This window comes from Tympanuchus pallidicinctus, unplaced genomic scaffold, assembly GCF_026119805.1.
Source record: "Tympanuchus pallidicinctus isolate F22 unplaced genomic scaffold, pur_lepc_1.0 scaffold20, whole genome shotgun sequence".
Classification (NCBI taxonomy): Eukaryota; Metazoa; Chordata; class Aves; order Galliformes; family Phasianidae; genus Tympanuchus; species Tympanuchus pallidicinctus.
In genome coordinates, this window is record NW_026294722.1 from 12,696,774 (window position 1) to 12,713,470 (window position 16,697).

At 45.8% G+C, this 16,697-nt stretch overlaps 1 protein-coding gene across 5 annotated transcripts in view; it reads left to right on the top strand.

Annotated features, from left to right (window-relative positions):
* Window positions 1-16,697, top strand: part of MMP24 (matrix metallopeptidase 24) — a 41,035-nt gene extending 24,338 nt beyond the window's left edge. For all 5 annotated transcript variants that reach the window (XM_052684001.1, XM_052683996.1, XM_052683998.1 and 2 more), the window contains exons 6-9: window positions 11,268-11,482; window positions 12,947-13,085; window positions 14,857-15,123; window positions 16,247-16,697. In XM_052684001.1, coding sequence (XP_052539961.1) covers window positions 11,268-11,482; window positions 12,947-13,085; window positions 14,857-15,123; window positions 16,247-16,584 — 959 coding nt within the window. In that variant the 3' untranslated portion in view covers window positions 16,585-16,697. The remainder of the gene's footprint in view (window positions 1-11,267; window positions 11,483-12,946; window positions 13,086-14,856; window positions 15,124-16,246) is intronic.

Genomic DNA, 16,697 nt, shown 5'->3' on the forward strand with positions numbered 1-16,697 from the left:
ACACCCAGGAGGACTGGCTCTTTTCATTAGCACAACTGAAGATTTCTTTTCATTGTTCATTAATGGATAAAGTTGTTTGGCAATTGTCATGCAGTATTATTTAATTATGCTTTATTTCACTCAGTATGTATGTACTCAAGAAACCTGGATTGCAGAGACTCTGGATGGTTTTGAAATTAAGTGCTGGGGTAGGAAGCATTAAAGCTTCATTAAATACCCACGCTTTCATTTAAGAAAGCTCATAAAATGTCACTACGCTGTTTCTATTTTGAAATGCTGATTTATTTCCTGTGAATTAGAAAGAAAAAAGAATACATGCTGACGGTGAAAATACAGTTGAGAAAATATGACTGGCTTCTCTATTTCCAGATACCTTTTTGCAAAGGGAACAGATGAGGAACTGACAAATGTATTTCTTCCATGATTGTGATTCAAGCCAATGTCAGCACTGCCCAGGCAGGGACCCAAATTCCAGGGCTGAGCTGAAATGTCTTCTGGGCCCATGGACAGGGTGGGCCTGGAGGTACCAGAGAGGCTGGTAAGGGCCATTAAGGCTCATTCATGTCCTCATGGGCTGACAGTTCCTAATAGAGCTGCATAGCAGCTTGTGCATAGCTGGAACAGAGCAGAGAGCTCAGCACTGTGCTGCTCACAGCTTTCCAGCAGCGCCGCTAGACTTCAAGTTGTTTCTTACTCAACCTGCTGACATTAAACTTTAGCCACTAGCTACGTTAAGATTCTCCTTATGCAATATAATATGCTTAAAATTTAAACTCAGCTTGAAGAAAGTGGTGTGAATGAACTACCACCTGTACAGGTTGGAATCAGGAATGAGTTTGTCGACTGTCACAGAGTCGTGTGAGGCTGCTCTCTGAGACCTGTGAACTGGAGTGGGCTAGGAATGGTGTTGGTAGTTGTAGAGAGACTTACTTGTGGAGGGAGAATAAGTAACAGCTTCTGCATAGGGAGCTTTGCTTCCCAAGGTGGAGATTTCATCTCTAAGCACAGGGTTCTGGAATCTCTCTGCTAAGGTCACAGAGAAAAGGTGGAAAATGCAGATTATATTTCACCCTGGAACAGGAGATATGAGAACAAATCCTTCCATCAGAGTGCCTTAGGGCTGAGAAGGACCTGTTGAAATATCTTTCTTGTAGCTATAGCAGTAACATTTCATGAATGTGCCTTATTTCCACAACACCAGTCTGCCTTGTCTTGCTTTGAGGGTGCTGTCTACCAAAGCACTAGCAAAAAAACAGGATGTCCTGATTTGCTGCCCTGACATTTTCTATGATGCTCAATATGAATGATGTTGGAACATACTATGTAAAATAAGTCATAAAGCACTGCCTTGCATGTAGCATCCTTTTTTTAAAAATCAAATTCAAACCTACAGATTTTCATTCCACTGAACTTGCAGATCAAAGAACAGAGACACTACTGAAATTTAAGCCTGATTTGTCTTCTTTGACAATGTTGCACTTTAAATGTGTTTTTATGTTGCATCTTCATTTATCCCTTGGGAAACAATGTCTAAGTCTGTCATCTAATAATTTGCTGCATGACTAAGTTATTTTCTGCTGGATGTATTTCAAAACTCACCTACAGAGACAGCAGGTGGTGTGAAATCTTGCTTGTGCCTTGTCGTGTTAGTGTAAGGTCGATGTTTAAAATGTTGCTCTGACTTACAAGCTAATGATGAAAGGGGCAGCAGCTCACCGAGTGTGGCAAAGAGTGAACTATAAGAAAAGTCAGCAGGATTTTTGTCTTCCGAAAGGTGCTTCTTGCAGCACGTTCCTTGACAAAAAAAAAGGGAAATATCATAACTGTTCTCTTGTGTCTTTCTCAGAATGATAGCTCCCATTGTACTTAGGGGCCCATGTTATGAGTGGGATGGCCAGGAAGGAGTTAAACTGGAAATGACACTATAATGTAGGTCCCTTGGATATTCTGCTAGGTTTTCTGCCTCTGTTATTTGTCCTAGTATTGAAGTCAGGGCTGCATGCAGCTACTGTGCAGTTAGAGAGAAGCAGCATACTCAAACATGGCGTTGTTGCACAACTTGAACTGATCCTCTTTCAGCACTGCTGCTTCTGTTCTTCGTGTCTTGCTGTAGGCAGCCTTTTGTAATGGACTATAAGGTAGCTCTCATAGTTAGAAGTGACTCTTCTGACACTGTGTCTGGAGAGCAGGGTGGTCAACGTGATGTGCAGAGAAAACTCACATCCACGTGGCTACCTAGAGCTGGTGAGCCAGGCCATTGCTTTCAAGGGCTTTCTGAAGCTTAAGCTCACTAACAGAAGATTTTCTGTCTGCTCAAAGATAGACCAAATTGTTAATCCTGGAGAATACCTCAAGGATTTCAGTCCTCCACATCTTTTAGCCCGGGAGCTCCAAGTCAGTGCATGTGCAGCATCCCATCAGGGCTGAGGTCCAAGGTGGTAATGAAAACCCCACCAGCCCCTGTCCAAGGAACAAATTAATCACTGCTGGGCAGTACCACCTCTGACATCCAGGATCAGGGTGTCAGCAGTTCCTGAGCAAATAGCACCTTCTTCTGGCCCCTTTACTCCTATGCTGCAAGCACAGTTTCATAGCTTCACTCACATTTCCCAATGGCTTCCCATAGAGCAATCCCAGATCTGTATGACGTATGTGTATGTGTGAGGTAGCTTTTTATGAAATGGCAGAAAGACTTGATGCCAAAAGGCTGTAAGCTCCATGTGGTAACCCTGCTTTGTAAACCATCAGACCAGAAGTGTTTGTATTAGAAGTGTTTCATGATAATGCCCTCTGAAAGTGGGAGTGGTATAGAGTAATAACCAAGACCTTGATCTATAGAAAATGATTTTAGTGATTGTGAGACAGAGAAGTATGTTCTGCTTGATGGATTTGCAAGCCTCTAGCATACCTCCTGTGCCAAAAGAGGAGTAGTTTAATGACAGTCCTCTACAGCACTGTGATGGATGTTCACCTCCTGAAGAACGAGTACCAGAAGAAAGAACTTGGAAGGGTAATCTTCACAAGCAAAATTGAAGTACCTACTCTGGGAGATCCCAGATCTTGAGGACAGAGTGATTCTCCCTGTGGCTACTCATCCCATCTAGAGCTTCTGCTTTAAAAGGGCAAAGAAGGTGAGTTTCTGTGCTAGGTGAGCAGGTGGATGGGCAGTAGCAGGGAAGGTGGCAAGGTCCAGGTGAGTTGGAAGCAGGGCTGCATGCTAGCAGTGAGCCCAAGATCATGCCTTTTGAACACTTCCAGAAATCCAAAAGGACTGTGAGCCCTGGACTGCCAGCAGCACGGGCATGAGTGGCATCAAAGGCCATGCAGATGCCACCAATGAGTTTTGCAGTTTGAGATAGCCAGTTATCTCTAAAGTATTAGTGCTGAAGGCAGCAGAACAGGTTTCTAAAATGCTCATTTCAGTCTTCCTTTGGAAAGCTGTTATCATCTTTTCACCTCATTGGCAAACTGACAATACTATTGTCTTTCAAAGCAAAGATGATGAATGTTTTTTTTTCACTGTGTCACAAAAGAACTCAGACTTACAGCTGATGAGCTGACAGCATTAACTCTCTCTGTGTTATCTGTGCTGGAAGACTGGCTCATAATGGTAGAAATAGTAGGCTGCTTTTGCTGGGGGGAATGAGGTTTTTGTTTTCTTTTGTCTTATTTGGATGGACTGATTAATCCTGTCTCCTTGTGCTCACTGAGTGCAGAGAATAGAGACAAGCAGGATCCTCGTTCCCAGCAGTCCTTCTCCAGTACTTATGTAGCAGCAGCAGCAACTGAAATGAGCATCTCTGGGGGGATTTTTGGGCCTCCTACACCACCCATCGGCCCTTCTCCAGCGACACACACATTCTGCCAACATCCCTGGAACAGCACGGAGTGTTCAGAGGAGCTCTCAGATCTGGAACTTTTAGATCTATGCCACACAGTGCTGTGCTCATAGGAGGAAGCACATGGCGGGGATAGGCCCTGCCTGGTACCACATCTCTGGCATGCTGCAGAGAGACCAGGCTCCTTTGCTGTGTTGCAACCCTATATGTGCACATTTCTCCTTTCCAGTGACTCTTGACATCAGAAGGAAATACCAGATTCTTCCTCTGGTTCACCTACTGAGTCTTATCTGCTTCACACCAGTCCTTGCCACACATGAGGCAAGGGCTTGCTCATGACCACACCAACTTTGGATCTGCCTTGGTTGTGAGAGGAGGGAGCTGGCCCATGGCCATCAGCTGCCTTCTGGAGGAACTGACAGTGCTCCTTAGCTGAAGCAAGAGCTCTGCTTTATGAATACGTCTGGGCTTTAAATGTTTCTCTCACCCTGAAGGTCTTTTCAAGTTGTTTTTGGTTTTTTTTTTTTTTTAATAACCCTCAGCTTTGCAGTGGAGCAAATGTCAGGCTGCTTCAAGTTTTTTTTCCAGAGCTGAACCTGGGCACCATAGTTGGAGCATCCTGCAGAGCCCTAAATTCTCCTCCTCCTTCTGCCTAAGATCAGTTTGCCAATTTTTGACACTGTTTTCTTACCCCCAAAGCAGAGAACCCAATTGCAGGGTGAATCACCTTGTTACAGAGCACAGGAGAGCGCTTCTTTTGCTTACAGCAATGACTTCAGCCCTGGACTCCTGTCTTCCAGATGAGTGCTCTGTTACCTGGGTGGCAGTTGGTCATTCAGAGGAACACCTCTGAAAGCCATCCTGCCTTTGTGATGCTCACAAGGACCCCATTGCCCTGCTGCTGGCTACACTGTGGGTGCTGGAACAGTGGAGTGAGTGCTGAGCTGAACTGGGGGACTGTCCTTGTCCCTGAGCTGTTTTGGTGGCAGCTAGGCAGGTTTAGTAGGACCAGGGACCTCTCTCCACTGCTTTGAGGTCAGAGCATCCCATCAAACTTCTCTTATCTCCTGGCTCCTGTGGATCACACGTTTTACTTTGTGCCTGAGCAGCTCCTCCCATGAATGCAGACAGCTGCCACAGCCCTGCAGAAACACTCAGCTCAGTGTTTTATTCTGCAAGCACCCTATATTTTATTCCAAAGCCTGCCTGTAAGTGATCTTATTCTTGGGGTGAATACCAGGAAAGCCCTTTGTTTGCAGGTGGAGCTGACCTGAAACAAAGGCCGTGCTTGGTGCTGGCAGGCTCACGCATAGTGGGCCCTGGTGGCACCAATCCTCCAGGATCCCTCCAGGAGGTGCAGTGCAGTTGAGGGAACACTCTGTCAATAGCCGGGAGGACAGTACACTTATATTTTGTCCTCAACTATCGACACAGTGGCTCCTAAATGCCTCCTCTCTCTGTGTTATCTTCACAGGTCACCTTGGTATTCAGATGGTCTGCGACAGAGGAAGCATGAAGGGAGGAGGCTAAGTGCCAGTGGCGGAAGTCACACTCCGAAGGTGATCTGCTGTGACCCCAAAGCTTTCTGACATTTTTTTGCCTTGATTGTGCTAGAGAGGAAGAAAGTCTTCTTCTCCACACAGTGTAAAGCTCCAGCCAGGTGCTTCCCTCCAGATCACAGACTGCAGCTGCAGGGGGCTCCTACCTGCTTCCTGCATGTTAGTGGCCCTGGGCTCAGTCCCCAGGGAGGGCCCTGCCCCTCGTGCAGTCACACACAACAGCTAGGTGATGGGATCAGACCCGTTGCAGACCTGTGCTAAAGCCTCTCACTTAATTTTCTCTCAATGAGGTTGCTCGGAGATCTGTTGATAGAGGCTGTGATGTGTGTGTGATACTGCCTGGTTAGTGATGGCGAGGTGGGCATCATCAGGTTCTGTAATGAATAGCAAGGTGCCAGTGTCTCCTAAGTAACTCATTCACAGTCATCTCTGCTGCTGTTAAAGCTGTTAAGCTCTGCCTTCAGCCATCTGTTTCGAATTAGTTAGGTTACTGTCATGACAATAACATAATAGCAATGCTTGGCAAACTCTGTAGGGTCTATTCATCCTTGTTTTGTACCAGATTGGGCTCTAAAGTGGCTCAGGTTTACAAGAGAGCATCTTTATTAAGCAGTGAGCAGGCTTTGCTGCTGTTTTTCTTCCCCCTAACTGCAGAGCAAATTGTTCCTGCTGGCACTTGGAGCCATGGGTTTCAATGTTGTATATGGACTTCTATGCTCTTTGTGTGTGCCCAACTGTAGAATTGTCTTGCACAAAGGATTATCTTCCACACTTTTATCCTTAAACCCACACTCAGTGACAAAGTGAAGGCAGCAATTAAAAATAAAAATGCAATGTGTGTAACTACAAACAGGAGGCAAGGCTGCAGTCAGTATTTATCAGGAGCCCAGAATGCGTAAGGTCAAGAAGGGAAGTGAAAAACAACAAGGAAGAAGCCATTGTTGGCAAGGAAAGACAGTAAGAGCAGCATTGTAAGTGAAATGGTGGAGTCTGCATCCCAGCGATTTGCAGTACCACCTGCAAAATGTGTGGGAAGCCTGGCTGTCTCCTTCAGAGCAGTGCCCACAGCTAGTTTGGCCATTGCAAGGAATCAAAGCATTTGGTGACCCAGCTCAGCTTGTTGGTCCAGTGACTTTCAACTTCAAGACCTCAGTCTGCAACAACTGCATCTCCCTCACAAGTCTCCTGCATTCTATTTCAGTGGCATCCTAGAATTAATTAAAGCCTTTAAGGCTTGTAGGTGCTATTTTAACTTTCCTCATCTCTACTAAGTCTGTGACTCTGGGTGCATAAGCCTTAGAGAGACTGCGACTGCTGTCCTGCGCTGTGGGTAGGGCTGGCTGTAATGAGTGGTCCTCCCTTGTGAATTCGAGCCCGCAGTGTAACAGAAAAAGCTCCCTGTGGAGATTCTCAACCCCACGTGATGGCCTTCAAGCCATGCTCTCCCCTCAGCCACATTTTTGTGCTCCAGATTGCTGCCTTTGAAGCATCTGTGTGGGGCATCTCATTCATCCAATCTCTTGTTGGGGAGAAGAGCACCAAAGCCTGAAGGTGGCACCCCTGGGCTTGGTGCCTTGAAGTTGCTTGGAAGCCTTGAAGTGGGAACAGTCTGTGCTCACATCTCTGGATTTGGTTATGGATCAAGGCCAGGCACCTGCTCAGAAAACCAAACTACAAGAGTGGCCTTTAGATTTCACTGGGGAAGGTTAACCATTTCCAGTTCCGTGAACCCAGAGTGTAAATGAAGGGCAGTACTTTTAATTCCTGCAGTGTCTTTTGACTGGAACAGTTTTAGTAAGGATTGCAATGAGTCTTTCACTTCTGGCTTTTCATCTTATTAATATTAAATATATTCAAAAACTAGCTTAGTTGCAACAGGAATGATATACTGATACATGCTACATAGCAGATGATACGAGATGGCCGCTTATTCCTTCCTGGTGCTTTGACTGTGAAACAAGATGCTACTGGCCGCAGTCACCAACACAGCAGGCGGGTGTCCAGCACTGGGTATCCCCTGCTCACAAGGAGCACGCAGCTCCTTTCCCCTGAGCAGCCCCTTGTCCCCACACACTGTGCATGTTTCTGTCCCTGCTCTGGAAATAAAGCTGTTCTGTTCCCCCTGTCACTTACACTGTCAGTCTTTTGACGGTAGAAGCATTTGGGTTGGAAGGGATTTCTGGAGTCTCTAGTGAAAACTGTCACCCACAGTAGCACTGTTGCCAGCATTGCTTGCCACCTGTCATGGCTTTTTTTGGCTGAGCCTGGAAAGTCTCCAAGGCTGGAGTGTCCACAGCATCTTCGGGCAATTTACCCCAGTTCTTCTCCACTGCCCTGTCTTCTTCCTCTCTGCCTCTCCCTTCGCCATCGCTGAACCAAGAGAACCCACTCCCACTGCTTCATTCTGCAGTTTCCCAGGCTCTGGTTGTGTTAACCTGTTTTCTTACACATCCTTCCATAATAGTTGAGCTGTTCTAACAAGGTGAAGATACTCATCTGAAATGAGCCTGCTTTGTTTTTTGTTATTTTCTCCCTCTTAACCAAATTTATTCGCCTTTAAGAAACCACGCCTTTAATTAATGAATCTTATTACTTCCAGTGATACAGTTTCAGTCCTTGTCTGTTTGCTGCGTATAAGAAGCAGAATGGCCTGGACTTGGTTGTCGCTCCCTTTCTATGTGGGTCCTTCCAGCAGGCACTGTGAATTACATCACACATGCACATAACACAGAGACTTCTTGGTTCCCTCCCAGACAGCTCCCTCTGACAGCAGGTGTTCCTCTCTGCATTGCAAATTGCTGCTCATCTCACCCTTTTTAAAGGCAGCAGTGCTCCAGAGAGCAATTCCTGCTCCCATGTTGGGAATTTGCTTCTAGCTGCTTTGCACAGCACAAGGATCTATCCCAGGTGTAGACTTTGTGCTGAAACTGCTGGTGGGCTTCCACAGGCTGCCCAATAGCTGTCTCATGAAAACGTTCCACCATGTCAAATTCACACCAAATAAGTTTTTTTCTGATCTATACGTGGCAACAAGAAATGCACCTTTGTGTAGGTCAGTGCACGGCACTGTTAGCCTCTTGCAAATCGGAGAACAAAGAACTGTGCCTCTGTTGTTCTGTTGCAGCAACATGCTGCAATCTCATTTAGAAAGGTGAACTTTGCAGTGGGGTGCTGGCATAGGAATCTCATCATACAGAACATGCAGTAGAGATTTTATAACAGTTCTGGCAGCTGCACAGGCTTCCAATTTGGCAGCCATACAGGCGTCCAATTTTCTGCCCCTTTTAATTTGCCAAAGCAGGAGCTGAAGACCACGCTCCCATCACACAGCTGAACAAACCAGAGCACTGGCTTTCAGTGAGTGAGATCAGCATGGGGCCTCATTCCACGTTCCAGTCCTTCCTCTGCAGCTTGTCCTGCTGTACCAACTCAGTCCTGCCTCCACCAGCTCTCAGCCTGAATCAGAAGTGCCAGCTGGAGGGTGGCTTGTTGGAGGAGATGCTGTTGCACGTGCTATGCATGGCAGTGTGTTGCCTATGGCTGTTTACATCTGGGCAGAGAGCAAGATTACTAGTAGCATGTCTGTAGATGCAGGGGTATTTGGGGATGGCATTAGGTAAATAGAGTTCTGAGAACTTGTCTCTTACTCTGTATGTATTTGGTAGAAGGCAGAACTATGGATTACTTTTAGCCTTTCCCCGTGATGCCTATTTGCATCTGCCTTGTACTAGATGTGCTCCAGAAATGCATTTTCAAGTTTAGTTTCACAGAAAAGGAAGGTATTTCTTGCGTTTTGATGAGAATCTAAGCACAGAAATTGCAATTGGTTGAGAGATTCTCTTCAAAGGCACACTCCTACCTCAACCAAAGCACGAGTGTAGATGCTCCCATACTGATCAGCTAACCGGGGGCTCTAACCCTGCTGGCTTCTATGATGGGCAGCTCCTGGAAATCCTTGCTGTGTAATATTTGGGGAAATTCACAACAGCAGTGGGGAAATTAGCAACAGCAGTGTCACAGTGTGGGAAATTGATTAAAAAAACTTTATGGCCTGCTAAGGTACTGGGCACCGACCAGCTAAGGGCAGAGGTAGATGAGAAATACATGGTAACAGTGTCATTTTTCCTTCAATTAATGTAGACAAATTAGCTGGCACCTTTCCAAGGGTAACTTGTCAACAGAGAATCCTCACCTCAAATATTTATATGGGAACTGTTGAGTTCCAGGCTGAACCACTGATTGATCACCTGGGGAAAGGACCTGGTCAGCCCTGGGAGCACAGGTGAAGGCAGTTCAGCTTTGGAACCAGAAGGGTTTGAGCCTGGCTGCACCTCTCAGATCTCATTTGAGGGCTGACTGCCGTGGGGGAAGGATCTCTTTTGGGAGATCCCTCCTTTGTGGGGTTTTTACCTGTGAGCCTAGAAGTTCTGAGACAGGTGAGCAGTTCTTTTTCCTTCCCTTATAGCACCTTTCTGTTGTGTTAGTCCCTTTGTTATTGCACCTCTTGTATCACCGTTCCGTTGTGTTGATTTTTCTGATTGTTACAGACTCATTCATCAAAGTTGTGGGATGAAAATCAAGATAGTTGCTAATAAAAATAGGAGATGTCATAGGATAAGGACATGTCACTTTGTGAAAGTATGGAGATCCTTATGAAAGTCTTTATAAAGCAGCTGTAAGTCTCAGGATGTCAAAACCAAAAGACATTGCAGCAACAGCAGTAATTAGTCTGTTTAGTTTGTTAAGGGGAAATTGAAGTTCTTCCATATCAAGACCTACTAATATTTAAACGATGAGCCACTAGAAATAGGAAATGGAAAAAATGCTGAATCTGAACCTGCACAAACTCAGACACTGGGTAAGGCACAGCCTTCAGAGCGCCAGGGCTTAATTACTGGAGCAGATTGCTGTGCGTTACAGAGGAGTTCCTGCTGAAGGCTTCAGGCCCAAGCTGCATGTCTCTGTCTGGAAAATGCGCTGCATCTTGTAACAGAAACTCTGATTTGTCAGAGGATTTGCATCTGAAGGCTTCTGGCCTGATTATGCAGAAGTTAGTCTGAGCTATCAGAGTGGTGCACTCTGAACTTACGATCGTGAACCTTGTAGGCACAGTTCTTGGTAGGAACTCATAAAAATTAAATGTGATGACTTTTTTGATGACTTTCAGTGGCTCAGTCACCCTTCTGAGGCATGTTAAGTGTTTGTTCTTTATAGGAACCTTTTGAAAAGGGAACATTTAGGGGCTAAGTTGACACGGGGCTGAGTGCTCAACCATTTTAAGTGCTGTAGTTCAGAATGTTTGTTTGCAGATCTCCTCTTCTGATCCCATGGGCGTACAGCCCCCGTGGCTATCATAATCCTTACCAGTAGATTCCTTCTGTGAACAAGACAGTCATGAACAACAGGGTAACTCCTTTTATGAGGATCAGCATTGTCCAGTGTGCTAATACTGCAGTTTCCCTTACATTGCAGCAGTTTTTTTGCACTCTGACCTTGTTGTTGTTTTGGTTGTTGTTTTTCCAGTAGGCTAATAAACGTTTGTATTCAGTGGCAATTATCTTTCATTTCAGCTGGGAGTGTGATTAGTGTGCATCCTCCTTGTTTTATCTGCAGCCTCCTTGGAAGGACCTATGAAAACATACTGGCTCTTCTGCAGTTCTTATCCCTCGCCTGTTTTGGGACATCCTTCATGTGTGGATGCATCTTGTTGTGCCTCTTGTTTTTAGGGAGCGAGCTCTTAGTTGTAGGTAGTTCATAAAGAACATAGAAATTCCTCACAACGCTGTTCATCCAATCTGTTTAAAACCTGAGGGAAGCATTGGAAATCCAAAATTGTGACTTTGCTGAGCACTTTTCTTTTCATTTCTAGGTCCTCCTATTGAGCCTCTGGAGCCAACCAGGCCTTTACCGACTCTTCCTGTTCGCAGAATTCATTCCACTTCGGAAAGAAAACACGAGAGACAGCCTAGGCCTCCCAGTCCTCCTCTAGGTGACAGGCCATCTCCTCCTGGCACAAAACCAAACATCTGCGATGGCAATTTTAACACCGTGGCTCTCTTTAGAGGAGAAATGTTTGTTTTCAAGGTACTAAAAATTATGCTTATTCATGAAGTTTTCTTTAGCTTTGTTCCTGGAAAAGACAAGTAGATGTATAAGGCAGTTAGGGTCACGTTTGTCATGTTCCTGAATGAAGCTCTGAGGCTGAGAAATGAGTAACATTAGAGGGAAGTGTAAGCAGATTGGTTTTGTAGTATTTAGAAACTCTGTCTGTTGGGATTTTCAAGCTAAACAGAATTCCAAGGCAGCCTGTTCATCAGAAAGTTAACTGGAAGCATTGGCAGAGAATTTAAACATCACCAAGCTGAGTAGGGAGCCACCTGTAAAGCAAGAAAGCAATGTTAGTAACAGAGCAGGCACTGAGCCTCATGGCCTCCGAGATGGCACACACCAAACCCTGGGTTTCATTGTACTTGAAGCTCTTGGGGAGTTTGTATCAACCTTAGTCACAAGTTGCAGCCAGGGAAGGATAGGCTTTGGTCAGTAACCTATGTTAGAACACTTCTAATCTCAAAAACATGGTCCCACTCACAGCTTTCACTCTGCCCCCTGGCTGTGAATGTGGAGAGGGATAGATGTGCAAGGTCATCAAGTGGACAAACACATCAGCCACAGAAAACACTTGAACCAGGTTATCCTCTTGCTCTTTCTTGAGCGTTCGCTACAGCTTTAACTGATGATCTCATATCTAAAGGGGTATGTAATAACTCATGATTGTGGGAAGCTCACAGCATCACACGTGGAAATGCTGAATGGCTGTCCCCAGGTCAAGGAGTTGAACACCAGCTGTACAAGTGTGACATCTCAGCAAGAGACACACAGAGGTCACTCACAAATGAGCTTGTAATACTTAGAGCTGTAGACTTCCCTCTCCCTGCTCCTCATTCCTCTCATTCTTTCCACCCTTTGTCAGAGTCCCAGTAATCAACTTGGAATCATAGATTGATAGAATCGCTGAAGCTGGAAAAGACACCCAAAATCATCCTAAAACCAACGTTTCTCCACTAGCCCATGTCCCTCAGTACAACTTCTAAACAGTTCTTCAACTCCTCCAGGGCAGTGACTCAGCCATCTCCCTGGGCAGCCCATTCCAGCACCTGGCCACTATTTTGGAGAAGGCTCTCTGTAGGGCTTTCCTACCTCCAGGCAGGCCAACATGTCCTGCCAACTTGGTGTCATCTGCAATCTTACTGAGGTTGCACTCAGTGATCTCATGCAGATCATTCATTAAAGTTATTGAACAGGGCAGACCCCAGTACTGACTCCTGAGGATCTCCACTTGTGAACTTCTTGCCCCTTTGGCTGCTGTCTGCCCCACTAAATGTTCCTGCACTGGAAAAGGTGTTGGGCAGCACAACCAACAAACCAGGACTTCTTTCTTCGTTGATTACAGGCTTAGGCAAGAATTAGTAATGTTAGCTGCTGGATGTGCAGCCTGATGTGACTGCAGGCTAAAAACAGTCAGTCTGAAGAGCTTTCTGGTTTTCTCAGGATCGCTGGTTCTGGCGTCTGCGCAACAACCGGGTGCAGGAGGGATATCCCATGCAAATTGAGCAGTTCTGGAAAGGGCTCCCTGCAAAGATTGATGCAGCCTATGAGAGATCTGATGGAAAATTTGTTTTCTTCAAAGGTACAGTATATTGCAGTACGAGCCTACCACACCTGCCTTGCCTCACACTTCCACAGCATTGAAGTGGTGAGGACAGGTTCACTGGATCCTTCCAAGGAGGGCATTTCAAGCAACCAATGTTTCCCAAGCCACTAACCAAGTCACCAGCTTCATCAAAAGACAGAAAAGATGTGTTGCTACACAGCAGAAGCAGCCTCTCTGCTTGTATGTCAGGTGTGGAGTGCTGTAGCAGCGCAGGGCACTGGTGCTGCACAGCCTCTTGAGGTTTTACTGCTAGCTCTTGTGCTGTTGTGTTCAGATGCTTTCCTGCTATAAAAGGAATTACACGAGTCAGCTGCAGCTTGGGTTGCAAAGTTCAGCCATAAGACCTCTTGCAGCCTTAAAAAAAATCTGTGTATGCTTGCAGAAGTGCCTTGGTGACCATTTGCCATGCCAGCTAAGTCGTGCAGGGCTCCTTTTCTCCTCCTTGCAACACAAAGATGGTTGCTGTGGCAACATCCCTCATAATCTTATAGTCTGGTAAGAAGGTAGGTGGCATAAGAATACACTGAAAAGAGAGGCTGTTAGCACAGACCTGGCCTTTTCTTACACATTCTTCATTTTTGCTAATGGGTTTTGGTTGTACTAACAGCTGAGCCATATATAAATGTCCTCCTTTGCTTTCTGCCTTCCGGTGTGATAGCCAGTCCTTAAAATATTCCTTAGTGTGGGTTGGCCTTGCCAGGAAACTCTGCAGAACTAATGTGGTTCAGTGGATGTTGGCTTCCATCTGATGACAAGAGAGATGCTCCCTGAAGAGCAGGAGCTGAGGCTCCTGGCTGTCTCCTTGGATATGTTATGGCACAGTGTTAGAGCCTTTCCAGATCCAGGACTACCAGAAACCACATTTTGTGACAGGGATGAAGGTTAGGTGCCCTGGTCAGAGAAGCTTGGGGAGATTTGGGGAAGAATGTAACCAGCATCCTTGATGGATACCTTGAATTCCAGCCAGTGCCCACTGACCATCTGTAACAGAATGTTGCAGGTGAGGCATCAATATGGGTGTTGACTTACAGAGCGTGTGGTGGCGTTTAGGTGAGCAGTTATGGTCCCTGTCCTTGCTTTGGTCTGAGGGAGACACACTGCTGTTTGCTGCAGCCAGTGTAGCGTGAGCTTCTGCTGCTTCATGTGCTCACATCTTTTCTGAGGTGCTGGGAAGACGTGTTAGGGGTGTTTTCCCTAAAGAAACAAAATGCCTATCCTTATGTGGAGCCCACGGCAGCTCCTTTCACTGTGATAGTTTCTGAAGGTGATCTGTCAGCAGGTTGTAAGTCAGAAAAGCATTGCCATGCTCCTGTACAAAAACATGTTCTGAATTATTGCACACAGCTTCAGACCTTCAGCTCAATAAAACATTTTAAAACTAGAGAAGGCTCTGAGAAAGGCAATGGAAATGGACTGGCCTTCCTACAGGGAACAATTAAATATCCTGCAGCTCCTCAGCCTGAAGGAGGGCTGACAAAGGCAGGATGTGAGAGAAATCTTTTAAATGAAGACTGGCCTAGAGAAGATGAATGGGAAAGAGTTGTCTAACTTTCCAAACCAAGAGCTAAGGAGCACCAAATGAAATTGAGAGGTTTCAGGTCTAAAATTGCAAGGGGAAACTTTCACGTTAATACAGCACAGTTAATCTCCACCATGCTGTGCTTCGTGGTGGCTGTTTTACATTTGTATTGCTTTAACTACAAATTCTGCACGTTCATTCGTTGCCCGTATCCCTGTTCAACTCTAGGAGATAAATACTGGGTTTTCAAGGAAGTGACAGCAGAGCCAGGATACCCACACAGTCTCGTGGAGCTGGGGAACTGCCTGCCCCGGGAAGGCATCGACACGGCTCTGCGCTGGGAGCCTGTAGGCAAGACCTACTTCTTCAAAGGAGACAGGTACTGGAGGTACAACGAGGACAAGAGGGCGACGGACCCAGGATACCCAAAGCCCATCACTGTGTGGAGAGGAATCCCTCAGGCTCCACAAGGAGCTTTTATCAGCAAAGAGGGCTGTATGTATCTGCAGTCGTTTTACAAATTACGTGGATAACGGCTTGTCTAGCTTGGCAGTTGGGTTGCTGGATTTGGGGTGTTTTGGGTGTTTTTGGTGAGGTAGGATTCAAGTGTCAGGCAGCCTGAGGTCACATTGACGCCTGTGAGTACAGACAGTCAGATTCTTCCCTTATCCCAACCCAGGCAGCCTCTTAGCTGCTAAACCACAGGCAGTTCTTTGGGATGGGAAAGGGACTTTTTTTCCTGATTTTACTTCCTCAGCAGTCCCTGCCTAAGTTTTTTTGGGCCGTGATTATGAGCTACATTTTTCTCTGGTCTGTTATCTGTAGCTAGCTCACTTGCTGTCTCCAGCCTGCATGATGTACTTTAAAGTTAGCCAGGCCCTGAGCATGGGTTTGGTCTTCCATAGGTTTCCTCCAGTACATTTCTCTCTGTGGTGTGAAGTTTTCTTTTTCACTGATCACGGAAGAGTGATTAGGGGAGGAATCCTGGAGTTCCTTGGGGAGATGAGGGGTACTTGAGACAACAAGTAGTGTAAACCATCTGCTTGTTACTAGCAGCAGGACGAGACTGTTTCTCAACAACACCCAACTCTTCCAGATTCTGCTGTTTAGAGGACTGGTTTTATTTGGCATTTGGTCTTTCAGAATGAGAACAGAAACCCAAGAATCCATCCAAGCACTATCACAGCCAGGCACCCTCATTCTGAAGACTGCTAGTAGCTTGGTAATAAGCAGTGCATATTTACAGATGTTTGTTGTTGTTGTTATTGTTTGTTTGTTTTAAACTAAAACAACTTCAAGCAAACAAACAGACAAAGAAACAAACAAAAAGGAAAACAAATCATGCAGAACACTTTAAGATGGGGAAAGTGAGCAGCTTGTCTTGGCCCAGGGGAGTGGTGCTCTGTGAACAGCATGGCACCTGCAAGCCAAGGTTGGGGTTTCAGCTTTTAATCAAGCTCCAACTATGCCTGCACATTTTCCTTGTTTTGGGATGTGTGTGCTGTTGGCATGAGAGCTGCCACCTTGCAGCCTTTCATGCTCTCTGCACACCCTCATGCATGCAGAGTTTGATCAGTTGGAAATGGTTTGGTGAGAACTGTTCTGTTTTGTTTCCTAGTTTATACCTACTTCTACAAGGGGAAGGAGTATTGGAAGTTTGATAACCAGAGGCTGAACGTGGAGCCAGGCTACCCCAGGTCAATCCTCAAAGACTGGATGGGCTGCAACCAGAAGGATGTCGAGCGAAGCAAAGACAGACGCCTCCCCCACGACGATGTGGATATTATGGTGACAATAAATGATGTGCCTAGCACTGTAAATGCAATTGCAGTTGTGATCCCTTGCATTTTGTCTCTGTGTATCCTTGTCTTGGTGTACACGATCTTCCAGTTTAAAAACAAAGAGGTGCAGCAGAATGTTGTGTACTACAAAAGACCTGTCCAGGAGTGGGTATGACACAGCCAGCTGCACATCGACCGATGAGGATATGGACAAAAAAAAAAACAAACAAAAAAATGCATTCAGAGCCTACCAAACAAAACTACTTCAGTGACTTACAAAGTTTTGGA